At 42.8% G+C, this 19,795-nt stretch overlaps 1 protein-coding gene across 3 annotated transcripts in view; it reads right to left on the reverse strand.

Moving 5' to 3' along the window:
- Window positions 1–19,795, reverse strand: part of LOC139480464 (phospholipid-transporting ATPase ABCA1-like) — a 79,179-nt gene that overhangs the window by 19,862 nt on the left and 39,522 nt on the right. For 2 of the 3 annotated variants that reach the window (XM_071263547.1, XM_071263548.1), the window contains exons 15-33: window positions 18,072–18,294; window positions 17,450–17,671; window positions 16,602–16,806; window positions 14,902–15,024; window positions 14,390–14,570; window positions 13,268–13,399; window positions 12,597–12,736; window positions 11,829–11,966; window positions 11,402–11,679; window positions 10,825–10,942; window positions 9,887–10,095; window positions 9,476–9,560; window positions 9,018–9,152; window positions 6,811–6,834; window positions 3,139–3,290; window positions 2,402–2,544; window positions 1,813–1,917; window positions 1,377–1,501; window positions 131–251 (exon numbers count right to left, since the gene is read on the reverse strand). In XM_071263547.1, the coding sequence (XP_071119648.1) occupies window positions 131–251; window positions 1,377–1,501; window positions 1,813–1,917; window positions 2,402–2,544; window positions 3,139–3,290; window positions 6,811–6,834; window positions 9,018–9,152; window positions 9,476–9,560; window positions 9,887–10,095; window positions 10,825–10,942; window positions 11,402–11,679; window positions 11,829–11,966; window positions 12,597–12,736; window positions 13,268–13,399; window positions 14,390–14,570; window positions 14,902–15,024; window positions 16,602–16,806; window positions 17,450–17,671; window positions 18,072–18,294 (2,859 nt within the window). The remainder of the gene's footprint in view (window positions 1–130; window positions 252–1,376; window positions 1,502–1,812; window positions 1,918–2,401; window positions 2,545–3,138; window positions 3,291–6,810; window positions 6,835–9,017; window positions 9,153–9,475; window positions 9,561–9,886; window positions 10,096–10,824; window positions 10,943–11,401; window positions 11,680–11,828; window positions 11,967–12,596; window positions 12,737–13,267; window positions 13,400–14,389; window positions 14,571–14,901; window positions 15,025–16,601; window positions 16,807–17,449; window positions 17,672–18,071; window positions 18,295–19,795) is intronic. The other variant, XM_071263549.1, reaches the window with a different exon arrangement.

Raw genomic sequence — 19,795 nt, forward strand, 5'->3', positions numbered from 1 at the left:
TTCGAACCCACAATCATAGGTTTCTGGTGTGCCCAAAGGGACGCAACTCTGCACAGCGAATCACAGCGCCTTAGACGACTGGGCCACATGTGCCCTCGAAATGAAACATAAAAGTCAAGACTTCACCCACCTTCTCTTGATGTACTGGTCCATGGTTTTGACCAGCCAGTCGCTGGTGTTGCGACCAGTCATGTTGTAGAGGTAGTCTGTCGTTGGCAGGTAGGTCCGGGGAGGGTTGGGGCCACCAGCACCTGGGTCAAAGTAAGACAGTCATAGGTGAGGAGAGGTGAAATGGGGTTTTACTTTATGTTCAAAACTACTGGTGCTGGCCCACTAAATGCCATGCCTTAGTTTAACTGAAACACATTACAATGAGACTGAGTTTTAAGCTCCTAATGCCAAGCAGCAGGCAGGGTAACAACAACTACCATCTTCTAACATCTTTTGGTATGATGCCGGGGGGGTATCGAACCACTGACGTTCCACTCTCCAGGTAGACGCTATATCCACTAGACCATGGAGGCTGTCAAGACAGTCATAGACTACTCAAAGATTACATAACAGATGCAATGAGCAAGGTGTGTGACACTTCAAGGCCAGGAATATCTTATTGGGGGACACAAAGAATGGGCTTCTCACATCATACCCATGTAAGGAGCCAAACTCAGATCAACGTGATGAGTGAATGTACAACCACTAAGCTAACTACTGCCCCAGAGATGTATAGGAAGACCAGCATGGTGGCGATGTTTTGTAGAGAGTTACATGGAGACGGTGTTTATCCCTGCACTGATGTGGTGACTGAACATACAGAGTTAACGAGTTTTGGCATTCCGATTAATTGAAATAATCAAACCAAACAACCAAGCAATTGAACACAATTTACCATAACTGAACACAAATAATTTTGCGGGAATATTGCTACTCATTCACTTTTAGTACTTGGAGAAAAAAAGAGAGAAAGAGTGAGGCTAGTTTTTTTTTTAAAAACGAAGTGCTGAATTTGTTTTTGTCAGGTGTGATCTAGTTATAATGAACTAAGCAACAAATTGACGTCAATGGATTAATTTTGATGATTGATAGGATTGGATGATCCAATCATCAATCACGAATTTACAAACAATTCCCAACAAATGAGTTTGGGTTAACATAGCTTCAGTTATTTCACGGTATGCACTTAATGTGATAGGACAGCGCACACTGATGCAATTGTTTACCACTCACATGACAAGTATGATGCTGATGAACCAAGAATCATAATCAGGGCTAATCTTGGATTAAAACCTACAATTATAGGATTCTGGCATGAACAAGGGAGGCAACTCTGCACAGTGAAGTGAAACGCCTCAGACAGCCCACAAACAGAGTAGCTTTACCTGGTGGACATTTCTGGATTCCAGTTGCACAGGAACAGGAGGGGGAGTCTATGGACAGGTTGCCGGTCAGTTTGGGTCGCGCAGTCCACTTTCCTGTGGCTGATGACGGCTCACACGGCATGCCACTAGAACAACACACCATCAAACCAGAGTGAAAAAGGCTGTAGTCAGGACACTTGGTTTGCAATAAATCTTTACGCTGCCTCAACTTTCTTTCATCTTTGTATTTGTTTTCATATTTTACGTTTCTGTTCATCAATGCAATCAAATTGCCAGAAAACAAAGCAGAGTTTGCAAAATTATAATTGGTCTGAATGACAATATATTAGATCCTGTTACCTTAAGTCAATTTTCTAGTTTTAAGTGAGAAAAATCCTTATGTTTTGATCGTTCACCACCCTCGTTATGACCAGGGGAAACAGTCGACATTGTTTACCTGATGTGATAGACCGATGAGTTCATACATCTTGTTCCTAAATAGGGCTTGGACAGAAGTGTGTTCTCCAGCTTGTCTGCAAGGGTCGTACCAGGGTCGTCATTACTGCAAGTCAAGATACTATGTCACAGAGGGACGAGGCTCCATGGCTTGTTGCCAAAATTAAAGATAGGTGCAGGCATTGTAACAAATGCTATGCTTAACACAGAAACACTGTCTTTGTTTCATTAAATAATCATTATGTGCTACATTGATATACATCATAATATTAGTTACACAAAGCAATGTTTGAAATACTTCCATTAAACTCGCTAAGACTCCCAAAATGCTTACGCCTAAAGTGCTTCCGTACCTGTTATAGGATTATGAATCTGAAACAAGGGACTCACATTTTCTTCGAGATTTTGTTTCAAATTCATTATTGGCAAACCAAACTTTAATCTCATCATGTAAGTAACACATTTCCTACAACCCCTATTGTCTTCTTATATTTTTAACATAGCCGCCTGTCAAATCTGTATTTCGTGTAGTAGTGAACCTAGCTGTCAACCCCTCATGAGGAACTACATGTGTCGATGTGTGTACACACCTATAGAACATGTAGAGGTGAGCGTCGCCCTTCTGGGGCACATAGAGCCAGGGGTGCAGCTCCAGGGCGGGCTCCTCCTGGAAGGGGGGCAGGATGAGGGCGAACACCATGGCCAGGCACACGAACCCTGCTGGCAGGATGATCTGGAACAACAGAGTTTGTGTCTCATTGCATTTATCAAAACACTTCTCTCACATTTAGCCGTTTTGTCCCACATGTCATCTCATAAATATTATTGGAAACAAAAGACATGACAGATATCTTTCTAGTTAAGTTATCCTTTGCAAAACACCCCATGATAAGGACAATATTGATTGCAATAACAGACATGTCTCATTATTTTACAAACAGGTTTTAATTATGTCTTCCTTCAACAGCAAAAGATGAAAGGGGGGGGGGGGGGCAAAATTTATCACAACTATATGAGGGTGAAGACATTAGGGACTGTTCATTCATTATAGGGAGCGGGTGTCATGATTTTTTTTCTTTCTTTTTTTCTTTTCTTTTATATTGGTCATGGGTAGGAGGCATGAAAAAGTGTTACACAAAATGGGAGGAGTCTGTGAATATGAGACCACCACTCAACCCCACCCCACCCACCACTTATAATAAAATATGAGTCCCTAACTTAAATCTTTTTCTGAGTAATATGACAAATTGCGATTGGGCAGGACTGCCTGACTAACAGACTCCAAACTTGACAGCAATAACACACTGACAGGGCTGCATCTACCCACCTCACACACAAATCCCTTCTTACTGCGGCGGACGTGGTGGAAACGCTTGAGGAAGAGTGCCCAGAACTGTCGACGTTTGAGGTTCCATCCTGACAGCTTCGTCTCTGACTCGGCACAGAAACCTGGGTCACTAGCCGTTTCCAATGTCTCATCTGAAACAAGGAGCAGAAGTGTGTGGAGACAGATCTTCACCCTCACACAGGTATATCAGAGATCCAGATAAGCTGCGTATCTGCGTGAAATACGCATCAGAAATGCAGAAATACGCAGTAAAATATAATCCAAGCGTATCAAATACGCAACGAACATTACAGATACGCTGCAAAAATAAAACTTGTGCGTATCATCAAAATATTGTGAAGTAACCCTGCGTATTTGATTAGCAAATGAGCAACTTATATTGAAATTATAAGTTGGCATTCCGTCAACCTTGCCAAACTCATCATGATAATTTGCCATCACACTTTCTTGTGGAAGTATCGTGGTATTTTTGAGTCCTATAAAGCTCTCGAACCCACACGACACCAGTTTGCAGGGACTAGATGAATAGTGTTTTTAAATATTTAACTTAAATACCCACATGTGTAAAAACTAGTGGGTAACAGAAATTTGAATACGCACCTAGAATTACTGATACCCAATGATTTTAAAATGCATGGGTAAAATACCCACAACACCAAAAGCTTATCTGGAGCTCTGGTATATGTCCAAGTTGGAAATCCTGGATGTCAGGTTTAATGCCACTTTGAACAGTATTGTGCGTCAGGTTGATGTAGGAGGAAAGTTGAAGATGTTTACCACTTTCAAGAATTCCACGAGCACGGGAATGGAACAGACAAACCCAGAAACATAATTAAGAAGAATTTGAGGGATTCTAATTGTCAATCATAGGATTCTGGAACACCTAAGGGACACAACTCTGCATATGACTGGGCCATGAGATTCCAGACTAACATGGCCTACAGGACTAGATATACGAGGCAATGGAAGGTCCACACTGGGTGAGAGGTGGTTGTTTCCACGCCTTAACAGTGGTTTGAATGTTTTGTTTGTTTGCTTGTTGCTAAACACCTCACTCAGCAATATTCCAGCTATGTGACATCGTCTCTGGTATTGTGAGTCTGGACCAAACAATCCAGTGATTGATATTGTCAACAACGTTCCACGCTGTCAGGGTAAAAGGACATGCTCTCAACCAAGTCCTCGAGACTGCCCACCCAATCCATTTGGTCACTTTTGACCAGCATAGGTTGCTGGGGACCTATTCTAAACCAGAATCCCCTGTGTCAGGCCCATTGAAAACTAAAAAGCAGCAATATATATATCAGGAGCAACACACACACACCATATCTTACCTCACATCATCAGCTGCAGAACAGGATTACCAACAAAATGTAACTCTAGTCTCACTGCTTCAAGGCAGGTAGGTACATACACTAGTCTAAATGTGAGAACAATGGAACAGAAATCGCTTCCTGGCTGCAACTACCATCCTCTACATACACAAACAAGGCAGCTTCACAAGCAGGGCAGAGTGCATTCATCTTAAGTCTGATTGCATCCATCGTTAAGGATTCAGTCAAAAGTTCAATGAAACTAACAAAATGTTAAATGACATTATCACTGGTACTACCTGCAATATTACACTTTTAGGGTTAGAAACATAATACATATACTATTCAAAAAAAGTTAAGGAACACCTGATTGTGTGAAAGAACTGGGTGGTCCTCAACATCTTTTGAGTAGTATATTTGAAACCATTTCCAGCGATAGAAACTAACTGTTTAAGTCCACTAGTCCTTATAATGATAACATATAGCAAATGGCAAATTTCTACTTGTCCTTGTCATACCTTAACTATTGGACAGTTTGGCAAGGACTATAGGACTAGTGCCAATTTCTAAAGCTGATTTCATTGGGCTTTTGACAAAACATCGGGATCGCCTTATCAAGTGACATTGTATGTTGTGCAGCATGCAGGGCACTGTAGACAAAGGCAGGCACACTGCAGTGCAAGCGTGGGAAAGCATAAGTAGCAAGATACCATACCCAATGAACATTACAGGATGATAAGTCTTCTATGGGATGAAGAACTGTGAGTATAATACCGTATTTTCTTGAGTATAGTGCGCACCCATGTAAAATGCGCACCCCCCTCTAGCGGGTTCAATATTTTGGAAAAAAAGAAATTTGAATATTATGCGCAGAAAAAAATTACACCGTACCCTTTCAGCGAAGTCCGGCAAACGAACGGGTGCTGAGAAACTTTGTCAGTACAAATTCGAAATTTGAGATAAAAAATCACCAGACATGTTTATTTACCTTAAATAGTATTTATTGTTCTGCTAGGCATTGTTTTATATCTAGGGATTAAGATTACCTTGTGTATTTTCTCATAAACTAAGCCGGAAACAGCAATCAGCTGTACACATGTTTTCTTGGAATTGACCGTTGATTCGGTCAAGACACACACAATGATATAACTTTATAGGATTTTTAATGCAAGGATCGGCAACAATTGTATCTGAAACTATTTTATTTATCAGGAATAATATATTCCATTATTTTCTTAATTATATGCAGCCTTTACTAAACATATTTAAAATAATAATAACCCTAAGCGAAGCAGCTGATCGCTATTCCCGGGTATTATTTTTTACATGGAACATGTCTGACCAGTCACCGTCAAGGCTCACGCGCACGTGATCACGTGAGCGCGAGAATTTCATGTTGACATAGAATCGTCAAACAAAAACAAATATGACTTTTAACGCGTCAAAGCATGTCATTTATGATATATGTATCCATTCTCTGTCAACTAATGTTCGTTTCAAGGCGTCAATAGCGGTATTCTGACTGTGGTTGCTGTTAATAACGGTGAGTTGTGCCATCTTCTGATCGCTTCACACATGATTTCGCCGAAATTAATAAAAACAATATTATAAGGAATTTTGAATAAAATTAATGAAGTAAGTTATAAACATAAGTCCAGAAATACAAAGAACACTTTTTATAGACAGACAGTGTAATTACATAATTATTTTGCGTACTTCAGTATGGATTTGTTGACATGGTATTTCCGGTGTTTCGTGCTCACGGTAATGTCTTTCCATGGGGGGAAAAAAACATCCAAACTCATAATTCGTGTATAATGCTCACCCCCTTCTACACAGCTGTGTTTTTTCGAAAAAAAGTGCGCACTATACTCAAGAAAATACAGTACTAATAAAAAGAAATACTAATAAATATGTCAATAAAGCCATAAGATCATTTGTAATGAATGAGTGAGTGAGTGAGTGAGTTTGGTTTTACGCCGCTTTTAGCAATATTCCAGCAATATCACGGCGGGGGACACCCGAAATGGGCTTCACACATTGTACCCATGTCGGGAATCCAACCCAGGTTTCAGCGTGATGAGCGAACGCTTTAACCACTGGGCTACCCGACCGCCCCTTATTTGTCATGAAAGCTGATTGTCATTCAAAAGTTCATAAAGCCCAGGTGGCCACATAGTGAATAATTTCCATGCAATTTACATAACTATTTGCTTATACACAGTCATGCACTGAGAGGATGGACCCCGTAACAGGCCAAAACTTAAACAAACATTGCTTGTTTATTTAATGGTCATGCACCGTAAAGGGCAAAGCATGAGGACAACAAATAACTTACGGGGTAATAAACTGACAACTTGATCTAAACACAATGAAAAAAACAGAATGAACAATTGACACCTAAGGATAGTTAATTTTCACTTACTTTTCATTCTCTGTTTGTGCGCTTCAACAGGACACAATAACAAGAATGTGAAACAATAACTTTAGAAGCACAATACAGAGAAGAGTGAAGTAGGTTTTACAGTATTTTCAGTTTTAACAATGTTCCAGCAATCTCACAGATGGGAAGCCCAAGAATAGGCTTCACAGGGTGCACTCAAGTGGGGAACTGAACCCCAGGCTGAGGTGGGATGAAAAATATTGCATTGTCCACTTGGCTACCTCACCACGCAAAACTAGTCTAGGACTGGGAGAGAATAATTAAGTACTGGGGACAATCTGCCCTAGAATGCCCAAAGTCAAACAATGCAGGGTCTCTGCAGATATATTGTCCCTTTGAATCCCAACAGTGAGACAATCATGGGATACTTGGGGCCTATACAACCTTTGAATCCAAACAGTAAGACAATCATATAGGTACTTAGGGCCTATACAACCCTTGAATCCTAACAGTGAGACAATCATGGGGACTTGGGGCCTATACAACCCTTGAATCCTAACAGTGAGACAATCATGGGCACTTGGGGCCTATACAAACCTTGAATCCTAACAGTGAGACAATATGGGGACTCAGGGCCTATACAACCCTTGAATCCTAACAGTGAGATAATCATGGGGACTTGGGGCCTATACAACCCTTGAACCCCAACAGTGAGACAATATGGGGACTTGGGGCCTATACAACCTTTGAATCCCAACAGTGAGACAATATGGGGACTTGGGGCCTATACAACCCTTGAATCCCAACAGTGAGACAATCATGGGGACTTGGGGCCTATACAACCCTTGAATCCTAACAGTGAGACAATATGGGGACTGAGGGCCTATACAACCCTTGAATCCTAACAGTGAGACTATATGGGGACTTGGGGCCTATACAACCCTTGAATCCTAACAGTGAGACAATCATGGGGACTTGGGGCCTATACAACCCTTGAATCCTAACAGTGAGACTATATGGGGACTTGGGGCCTATACAACCCTTGAATCTCAACAGTAAGACAATCATATAGGTACTTAGGGCCTATACAACCCTTGAATCTCAACAGTAAGACAATCATATAGGTACTTAGGGCCTATACAACCCTTGAATCTCAACAGTAAGACAATCAAATAGGTACTTAGGGCCTATACAACCCTTGAATCTCAACAGTAAGACAATCATATAGGTACTTAGGGCCTATACAACCCTTGAATCCTAACAGTGAGACAATCATGGGGACTTGGGGCCTATACAACCCTTGAATCCTAACAGTGAGACAATCATGGGGACTTGGGGCCTATACAACCCTTGAATCCTAACAGTGAGACAATCATGGGGATTTGGGGCCTATACAACCCTTGAATCCTAACAGTGAGACAATCATGGGGACTTGGGGCTGATACAACAACCCTTGAATCCTAACAGTGAGACAATCATGGGGACTTGGGGCCTATACAACCCTTGAATCCTAACAGTGAGACAATCATGGGCACTTGGGGCCTATACAACCCTTGTATCCTAACAGTGAGACAATCATGGGGACTTGGGGCCTATACAACCCTTGTATCCTAACAGTGAGACAATCATGGGGACTTGGGGCCTATACAACCCTTGAATCCTAACAGTGAGACTATATGGGGACTTGGGGCCTATACAACCCTTGAATCTCAACAGTGAGACAATCATATAGGTACTTAGGGCCTATACAACCCTTGAATCTCAACTGTGAGACAATCATATAGGTACTTAGGGCCTATAGAACCCTTGAATCCTAACAGTGAGACAATATTGGATACTTGGGGCCTATACAACCCTTGAACCCCAACAGTGAGACAAGCAATAAGAAGTAAGTGGTTTGCCCCTGGAGGTATAGGCAGGTGCTAGAATAGGGACAGTTGTTACATGATGATGTTAAGTCATTAAAATATGGAATAACAAAGAAAGGGTTGAGTATATCCTCTCTCTTCATGATATATTAGCCACAGCTAGGTCAATACTGCTCCAAGAAAAAAGCAAATATATGTACCGCATACAATGGTACAACCATGAGTGCTGGTTATCGCATTATCAGGAAAATTCCATCAAAGCCGTGCAAGGAGAAGCACTGGACTCCGGCTCACCTGTCATTTCAAGGTCACTGTCCTCCATCAGGTCGGCGGTGCTGTTTACGCGGTTCACTCCCTGTTTGGTGGGGAAGATGCCAAACTTCTTCTTGCGGAAACTCAGACGGGACACTGGCCGTGGGTATTTGCCTCCTACAAAAGAGCTAGTGTGTAAGTACAGGTACAGTCCATCCTAGATATGATTTGTTTGTTTGATTTTTGCTTAACACCACACTCACACAATATTCCAGCTATATGAGGGCGGACTGTAAATAATCGAGTCTGGACCAGACAATCCAGTGATTGACATCATGAGCATCAATCCACTCAATTGGGATAAGATGACATGCATCAACCAAGTCAGCAAGTGTGACCACCCTATTTTACGGTGAGCATGGGTTGCTGAAGACCTATTCTTCGTAGATCTGAACACTTGTGACAAACAATAGAGCTAGTGTGTGAGTACAGCTACACACCATCATAGACCTGTTCCAGCTGCTTGCGAGTCATCTCGTCTGTGGGGCAGTCCACACCACTCTCCTCCGCCACCTTCAGGAACACCTGGACACCACAATACACAATCAGACAAAAATGTTTCCCATCCAACCTTGGAATCAAAATACATGTTCACGTAAGAATAGGGCAAGAATTCATTGTATCCAGTTATAGTATTGGTGGTGGTTGTCATTCCCTAATACCGATACACATATCCAAGCTACACTCATTGATAGCATTCATTGCATAGTTTGTGCACCCCATCATAGTAAACTGCAAGCAATGGTTGCTGAAGACCCATTCTAGCCGGATCTTCACGGGTCTAAATGCTGCTTAGAAAAGTAATTGCTAAGCCTGCTTTTCCTAACAAAACGATCAGTGGAGTGTCGTACCTCCTCCAGACTGGTGTCCGAGATGCCGAAGCTGGAGATGCCGAGGTCGAAGTGGCTGCGCTCAAGCTGGCAGAACAAGGCCTCGAAGTCCCCGCTGTGAGCCGCCTCCTCGGGCAACTGGTAGCACAGCTCTGTGTTGTTGTCCTCGGTCAACTTGGCCTCACTCACAAACTTCTGAATGAAGGCAGTCACTCGTTGCACTGAGAAACCTTGGCAAAGGAAACAATATTTATTATACGGTGGTTCTTCACTGTACATGGAGCTACCTTATGACATATGTACTGGTACAATCGTACATGGAAGGTTCAGGTCTGAACATATACACACAACAGCAGAGCCATAGCATGAGGCCACCAATACTGAAGGTGTGCAGTATCAACAAACCTTCTCTACACATGTCAAGCATAGTTTCTAATGACTCCCTCTATGAAGCAGAAAGTCAAACCCCAAATTCAGGCAGTTAGGAATATTTGGCATAATTGGCACTTGAAATTAGTAATAAAAAGAGAATTTAGTAACTAATTATTATTAGCATGTCTGACTTTATGGTTATGATGAATATAAGTCATCTTTTGCTTAACACTTTATTAGCTAAACTCCTAAAAATATGTAAACATTCCCATCACAAACAATAACAAGTGATTATTTATTCATACATTATTCATTGGTTGTAAGGTGCAATCATTGCACTGAGATCAAAATCTAGCTGAAATTACAATTTCTTTTTACAAAATTCGTAACATATTTCAAATAATCATATTGACAAAATTTGGCTGAAGTTATCGCAATGATTCCATCAAAATAGTACAGGTTGCATGAGATACACTAACACAAGCTAAAGAAAGTTTTCCTATGCATCTGCACTCTATTCTCCCACAGACAAACTGTTTACCATAACTGTTTTGTGTTTGTGTACACGTGACCAACTGTATACGTGCCTGGTATCATAGTGGCTCCCTCTGGTGGTGGAGTAGGTGGGTCGCTGCTGTTGCTGCTGCTGGTTTTATCACTGTCCGGTCTCTCAGAGTAACCCTCATCATCCATCTCAAATGTTGGCTGAAGTATAATAAAGGAAGACTTAAGTTCCTCATCAGTGAAACAATTGTCTAAAATAGGTGCCAACTTTCCCAAGGACACCAAAGTCAGTCAATAAGAATCATCTACAGTACAATACATCCATGTAATTCTGAAAGTCAATTGATAATTTTATTAGCTAGTTTTTCTTTCGACTATAGCAACCTAAGATAATATGAGTGGAGCATATCACCTGGACAGGTGCATCACTATAAAAAAAACCTTCATACCAGTTGATAAGGTGAGGTGAAATGGGGTTTAATGTTGGGTTCAAGACAAGATTATTGTGTGGCTGCTTGTACTAGTCGGGACTGATGATGCCGATTTCATAGCGCTTGTGCACTGAGATGCCTAGTGCCTAGTATCCACTAGCCACTTAATTTCTCACACCGCATGCACTTTAAATCCTATTTTGGTACAACAAATTGACAAGTAACTCACTATGACGTCGATGGTGGAGCGGATGCTGCCGGCAGTGGACGGCCTGCTGGGTTTAGGTTTGATTACATCCTTGACTGGAACCTCATTCTGGTCCTGGTCCTGGTCCTGGTCCTGGTCCTGCTGGCGGACGAGGGTCAGGTAGTAGCCGCTGCCGAAGCGGTTCTTGAGGAAGAGGCTTGAGCCGGAACAGCAGAGTCGACCGTGGGAGATGATGGCGATGCGGTCCCCGAGGATGTCGGCTTCGTCCATGTGGTGGGTAGACATAATGATGGTGCGATCTGGAATATCATCACAATGTCAAAATGTCATGTTTACTCAGAGAAGTTGTACTTATGGTAGAAGACCAATACATAACATTATGTAACATTATACATTTATTTCATTCTGTACACCAGATAGGTCAGCCTGTGGTAGAACATTAGCTTACTTGTTCTCAGTTTGACAAGCAGGTCCCAGATGGCTCTGCGTGCGTATGGGTCGACGCCAGCTGTGGGTTCATCCAGGATGACTGTGCGAGATCCACCCACAAATGCAATAGCCACGGACAACTTGCGCTTCATCCCCCCTGGAACAGAGAGACCAGCCATAAAACACAAGCTGGAAGAGACCGACTCCTGAGATATATATTCAACGGAAATATTTGGGGCAATGAAATACGTATCAATTAATCAAAATTCCAGATGAATGCTGCAATATCACCGAAGTGTCAATATGGATTCTGACATAATTACACAGCCTTCAACAACATATCTAGTAGTGAGTGAGTGAGTTGGGTTTATCGCTGCTTTTAACAGTATTCCAGTTGTATCGCAGCGTGTCAGCTTAATGTGGGAGGAAAGCCTGAAGTGATGCAGGTCTCAGACGTTTACCACTTCGGTGAAACCCACGAGCACGGGTATGGTGCTGACAAACCTAGAAACATAATCGGGGCGAACCAGGATTCGAACCCAAGATCATAGGTTTCTGGCGTGTCCAGGGGCTGCAACTCTGCACAGCGAATCGCGGCACCTTAGACGACTGGCCCACCTGTGCCCCCTACATATCTAGTAAATAAACTCACTGTACTGTTAACATAGAAAGGAAACTAGAATGTGTTCTTTTCTTTAAGTTAAAACAACTGTTTTCTGCAGGATGTGATTCCGATGTGACATCTGCCGTCATTACTGACACATAGAGACACATCGGTACTACTGACCTGACAGGTTCTTGGAGATCTCTTTGACCTTGTTGGGCAGGCCAACATCCTTGACCATCTGAGGTAGTTCCCGTTTCACCTCCGCGTTCGTCCTCCCCTTGAGTCGGGCGTAGAACCAGATGTGCTCCTCTACAGTCAGACTGAACACAGACATGCAACAACAATTACCAGTCTAGGCCTCTGGTCAACTTGATTGCTATAATGTGTCTCTCTGATAGGTCATCTTAGTTAATACTCCAGGGGTTTGTATGCATTTCTTCGATCGCCCATGAATACATAGTGTCGCTATCTGGTTTAGTGATATTTTTAACCGATGAATCAAATCACGGCCTCCTTTTAGCAACAAGGATACTTATCAGTGATCTGACAAATGAGTGTACAAAACAACCCTAGCACTACGACTGTCGTAAGTCTATGTTAAGGTATGGGATGTACGAGCACCTTAGCGCTAAGATCACTTTGTATAACAGCCCCCAGATCTTAGATATCAACAGTCACTTTGGTGAAAACCATGATCACAAACAATGAATCATAACCAGCACAAACATGGAATTCCAACATATGATCACAGGATTCTGGTACAAATAAGGGGTGCAACTCTTTACAGTGCTTTAGATGACTAGGCCACCTGTGCCTATATGTCCTATATAAATACAGAAGAAGCTACTCACAGGTCAAAGAGAACATTGTGTTGTGGACACATTCCGAGACTGCTCCTGATATCATCCATCTGGGAGCGAATGTCCCTCCCGTTGATATACGCTGTGCCACTTGTAGGAGGGAACAGGCCTGTCAGGATGGACCTGGTACACAACATGCAACACTGTTGACAACATTTTCAGAAACATTTGGCTTTTCTTGACAAAAGCATGTTAACCAGAATGTAAATGGGTACCTGGTAGGATGAGATGGCAATGTGGTTGTTAAGCTTCTAGCGCAGGCAGCATGGGTTGTATACTCCCCAGGGAGCTGAGAATGATTGTTGAGTGCACACTGATCCATTGACCGGGGTAACAAATGTCTAAGCACTTAGAGCATGCTTATGCACGGAGTACAGCGCCAAATAAATGGACTTTTATTATTATTCCCTTAATATTTTCATGAGTACTTTAGCCAGAAGGGAAAATATTCCCTTTATCGGGTCACAAGATGAGATTGACACGTAATTTGACAAGAGTAAGTGATGATGGAGAGCTTGAATTAATGCATGTCCTACATGTTGCACACTTTGGTGAAAGCCGCCAGCACAGATAGGGTGCTGACATACCAAGGATCAGAGTCAGGGCATTGTAATCCCTGATTATAGGAGTCTTGCTGCACCTTAAACAGGGGCACAGCATGCTGCAGTATTCTGTCTATTGTGTATTGTCTCACCGATCATTGCCCAACTGAGAGAGATTGTAGTCAGAGTGAAAGCAGTAATATATCACAGTGAAAATATATCTTTTGTCTTTTACAATAATAAGAAATTCATCACTATATACTGATACATACTACACATGTCAATGTTCATGGGTTAAAATGTTCCAAGTGTCAATCATTGCCAAGATTACGACATTGATCAGTGTCACATGTTGTTCATCAACAGCTTGGGGTATGATACCACATGTTAGAGATATAGGTCCGTACCCTTGGCTGTGTACATCTTGTGCTTCAACTCTCACATGGTTGTGTTCAAGGAGTAATGACTGAGTAAAGCCCCTCCTACGTGGACCTGACCTACTTATATGATGTGTTCAAGGATCTGAGTAATGACAGTGCTAAGTAAAGCCCCTTGGCCCTGACCTACTTACATCGTTGTGGTTTTTCCTGCACCATTATGTCCAAGGAAAGATGTAATCTGCCCCTCATAGAAGTTGAGAGACAATCCGTCCACTGCTAGCTTCTTCCCTGTCTTGTACACCTTGGTCATGTTGTGTATAGACACACCCACTTTACTGTTGGGGGACTCCGCCTCCAGATTCTCCTTGTCACCTGCAATAAAGGAGGAGTTATATGTACACCTTGGTCATGTTGTGTATAGACACACCCAATTTACTGTTGGGGGACTCCGCCTCCAGATTCTCCTTGTCACCTGCAATAAAGGAGGAGTTATATGTACACCTTGGTCATGTTGTGTATAGACACACCCACTTTACAGTTGGGGGACTCCACCCCTATATTCTCCTTGTCACCTGCAGTAAATTCTACGTCATTCATATCTAAATCTAAAATAACATGTGCTTAACAAATTGACACCAAAGATGCTGTTATATGCAACAAAGCAAGGCATGGTGGGTGCAGATAACTCATCAGTGCTACTCACAGTTCATCTCCATGTCTGCAGCCCCTGCGTTGCCAGCGACATTGGTGTCTCCTTGGTAACGCTGTCCACACCAGTAGGTTTTCTGGATGGGGAAGTACCACTTGCGTGGTATACCATACTGGCCTGGAAATGGGAGCAAGGTTCATCTTATACACTGAAATATCATTGTCTTAATTCTGAATCCCTCAAATTTAGCATGACGAAACACTATCATTGGTATCACACTGTAGATAGCAATATCTTGTCTAATCTACAAACAGGCAGTACAATGTATAGAGTGAAAAACCAGCCTTGCCTTCAGGATATGGTTCACCTGTGCTTGCCTGCAGATTAGTAACCCCATCACTACCTTGGTCACCTTCTAAGAAAGCGGGGGGAACGGGTGGCCCAGACGTCTAAGGGGCCGCAATTCGCTGTGCAGAGTTGCGTCCCTTGGGCACGCTAGAAACCTATGATTGTGGTTCGAATCCCAGTTTGCCCCGATTATGTTTCTAGGTTTGTCAGCACCATACCCGTGCTCGTGGGTTTCACCAAAGTGGTAAACGTCTGAGACCTGCATCACTTCGGGCTTTCCTCCCACATTAAGCTGACACAACGTGATATGACTGGAATACTGTTAAAAGCGTGAGTGAATGTTGTTTTACAGCTTAGTCAACAATATTCAAGGCATATCATAGGAAGTTGCAATAATCAACTCTGGGCAAGAAATCCAGTGATTCAAAGCCTGACTAATGATCATTGTTGACAAATGACCAACAATCATGGCATCTTGTGGTCCTATTCTGACCAAACATTCCCATAGGTACCACTAAAGAAAAGAATTAGCCACCTGGACTTATTTTTACCCAGAATCCCAACAGGGCACCTTATCAGAAAATGATGGCTACCACTGGGGCCTCCCAAGTGATGACAAGTGTCAAAACATGTGTTGTCACCCTGGGCATGTGACTTAATTCAAATGTGCCTCTGTTCACCCAGCAGGGAATGGGTATCCGATATGTGAGGTGGATGTAAAAACCCTCTAGCACCCTAAGGCAGCTTGGGTTAAATGATCCCGAGGGAGTAAAGAATGATAACTGGAAATAGGGATCCACTGGTTGGTGAACAAATAAATTGCATTTGAGCAGATACTATATAAATGTACAATATAATAATCATAATATAATAAGCTATTGTGGACCTATTCTGACCAAGAACCCCCTCAGAATTGCCCTAATTTCCGAAAGTATTCTCAAAGCATAAGCTATTGTGGGCCTATTCTGTCCTAGAATCTCTATGGGACACCTACTAAGAAAAGCTTCAGCTATTGTGGACCTATTCTGACCCAGAATCTCTATGGGACACCTACTAAGAAAAGCTTCAGCTATTGTGGACCTATTCTGTCCTAGAATCTCTATGGGACACCTACTAAGAAAAGCTTCAGCTATTGTGGGCCTATTCTGTCCTAGAATCTCTATGGGACACCTACTAAGAAAAGCTTCAGCTATTGTGGACCTATTCTGACCCAGAATCTCTATGGGACACTTACTAAGAAAAGCTTCAGCTATTGTGGACCTATGATGTCGTAACTTGTGATTGGATAACCCCCATATATTAACATTTTCTTAGAAAAGCACTCTTGTAATATAAAGACTAACCTACCCGCAACTTAGAATAATGGATAACCTGTCCCTAAAAAAAAATCAACATGACTAACATACCAGGGAAGACGGCTTCAATGTACCAGGTGATGATGCCATACATGAGAGCATCAGCAAACATCATCAGGATACAGCGTGCCATGTTGAAGTCGTCGTCGGGGATGGGGCTGTCAGCGATGTTACTCCACTGTAGACCAGTCATCTGTTCCTCGTACCGAGATATGTAGCTGCATCCGAATCCAAAGGCTACACTAGATGACAGGCACTGCAAGGGGGAAGCATCAATATCACATCAAAAGTGACAAAAAAATGTAGCAATTCTAAACTTTAGCGGTCTGTAAATTTTAGTATTTTATTACTGAAACACTTTAAAAACATATATTTAGATTTTAGTAATATTTGACGAAATGGCCACAAACATTGCATAATCAAAGTGTTGTTTTGTCAAGGTCATAATTCTTTGTCATGCTAGTAAATATTTACTGCTAAATTTGTATTCTTTTACTTCAAGTTAAAGTTGATTAAGCATTTTCATTGTGTGTCAATATAGCATTGTGTGCATCAAACATGTTGAAGGAAGTTTGTTGGCATATGGTTTCATTTGAGTTGCTATCAATAAATTCTGAGTGAGTGAGTGAGTGAGTGAAGAGAGAGAGAGAGAGAGAGAGAGAGAGAGAGAGAGAGAGAGAGAGAGAGAGAGAGAGAGAGAGAGAGAGAGAGAGAGTGAAGTGTGTGAGAGAGGGTGGGTGAGTGAGTGAGTGGGTGGGTGGTTTGTGGGTGAGAGAGAGAGAGAGAGAGAGAGAGAGAGAGAGAGAGAGAGAGAGAGAGAGAGAAGTGAGTGAGAGAGAGGGTGAGTGAGTGAGTGAGTGAGTGAGTGAGTGAGTGAGAGAGAGAGAGAGAGTACTCACGGAGACCAGCTTGATGGAGGTGCTGATGTACTCCTCCCACTGCACCACCTGGGTGTACGGCATGTACAGGAGGAAGTACAGGAAGCCCCCGCACACCGCCGCCAGGTTGGCACGGGAAAAGAATACACTGATCAGGAAACACTGCATGATGGTCGCTATCGTGAATGCCAACATGAACACAAAGAGCACAGACGGGTCAGAGTGCTCAAAGACCTTACCGCCCTGTAAAGAGACAGAAAAATTGTGTTGAAATTTGACCATTTGAGTTGTATTATGATATAAGGATCAAAGATGATTCAAAGACCACCAGAACTTCAAATACATTATTTCAACATATTGTAGAGACAAAACAAATAAGTGATTCCATGTCATTTGATTGGCTAACCATGCGATTAATTATGCGTTTCTGCCTCCACAAACCGGACACTGTGTCCTGACTGGCTGATAATAGAGTGGGTGGGGCTTCCACGATTGTGCTGAACTATATCCCTGATTTCGTATAGTTGTGATCAGTGGTTTTTTGTTACTGATTACATATTCTGTGTCATTATTATTGTTAACTTTTTTATTTATCTATAAAAATTGATTTCAATACTTATCCGGACACCCAACAAGCACCTACCTTGAGCACCGCCACAAGCATGACGACAGTGATGATCATCATGACGAAGGCATTGATGAACCAGGCAAGCCAGTGGACCCCATTGCCCAGTCCCATCATCTTCATCACCTCCTTCAGACGACGTTCCTTTTCGTACACGATCCCCTTCACAATCATGGCCACTGAGTAGATCCACGCCAACACCATGAACATCGGCATGGTCCGCGACATCGTCATTGTAAACCTGACATAACACAAATTGGAAAGAGTCAGGTAATTGTTCCTTACAACTATTTCAGCACTCAACACAAAGATGAACATTGAAAAGTGAGAAAGCTTGGTTTAAGCGTGTCCAGTAGCCTATATCAAAGCCTAGTTTCTACCATTACCACATCAAGGACACTTTTTTGGCCCGACCCTGGGGCCACCTCTCGTGAGTTCTGCGCCCCTTGTAATGAAAACACGATATCCAATTAGATCGCTGACTGATCTCGTATAGCTTCACAAAGATGGCGACTACCATAGGTGACGACCTAGTTGAAAACATTCGCGATTTCATCCCTGACACAAAAACATAGGCAATTGTTCGGGGGTTTCAAAGATGGATGTTGATTTTGTGAAATGTTCTGTGATTGGACTATAGATATGTGTGATAATCAAATCATATTTAGCACAGGAAAGTGGGCTTGGTGTGGCAAGGGTGGAAATGGGCTAGTGGACTCTCTTGCCTCAAGAAGGTGGGTTTAACATTACTTTGAACAGTACTCATTTGAATCACTGCATGTCTGCTTTAAGTTGGAGGAAAACACATTTAAGAGTCAGTCTGGGCTTCAAGGGTTGGAGAACTGCTACGATTACACCCAGACCATCAAACTAACCTGTTCTTCACGTAGCATGGGTAGGGGAACCTACCTGTTCTTGACACAGCATGGGTAGGGGAACCTACCTGTTCTTGACGTAGCATGGGTAGGGGAACCTACCTGTTCTTGACACAGCATGGGTAGGGGAACCTACCTGTTCTTGACACAGCATGGGTAGGGGAGCCTACCTGTTCTTGACACAGCATGGGTAGGGGAACCTACCTGTTCTTCACGTAGCATGGGTAGGGGAACGTACCTGTTCTTCACGTAGCATGGGTAGGGGAACAAACCTGTTCTTCACGTAGCATGGGTAGGGGAACCTACCTGTTCTTGACACAGCATGGGTAGGGGAACGTACCTGTTCTTGACACAGCATGGGTAGGGGAACGTACCTGTTCTTGACACAGCATGGGTAGGGGAACCTACCTGTTCTTGACATACCATGGGTAGGGGAACGTACCTGTTCTTGACATAACATGGAATGGGGAACGTACCTGTTCTTGACACAGCATGGGTAGGGGAACCTACCTGTTCTTGACACAGCATGGGTAGGGGAACCTACCTATTCTTCACGTAGCATGGGTAGGGGAACGTACCTGTTCTTCACGTAGCATGGGTAGGGGAACAAACCTGTTCTTCACGTAGCATGGGTAGGGGAACAAACCTGTTCTTGACACAGCATGGGTAGGGGAACGTACCTGTTCTTGACACAGCATGGGTAGGGGAATGTACCTGTTCTTGACACAGCATGGGTAGGGGAACCTACCTGTTCTTGACACAGCATGGGTAGGGGAACCTACCTATTCTTCACGTAGCATGGGTAGGGGAACGTACCTGTTCTTCACGTAGCATGGGTAGGGGAACAAACCTGTTCTTCACGTAGCA

This window comes from Haliotis cracherodii, unplaced genomic scaffold (genome assembly GCF_022045235.1).
Source record: "Haliotis cracherodii isolate W230 unplaced genomic scaffold, xgHalCrac1.p SCAF_4, whole genome shotgun sequence".
Taxonomy (NCBI): Eukaryota; Metazoa; Mollusca; class Gastropoda; order Lepetellida; family Haliotidae; genus Haliotis; species Haliotis cracherodii.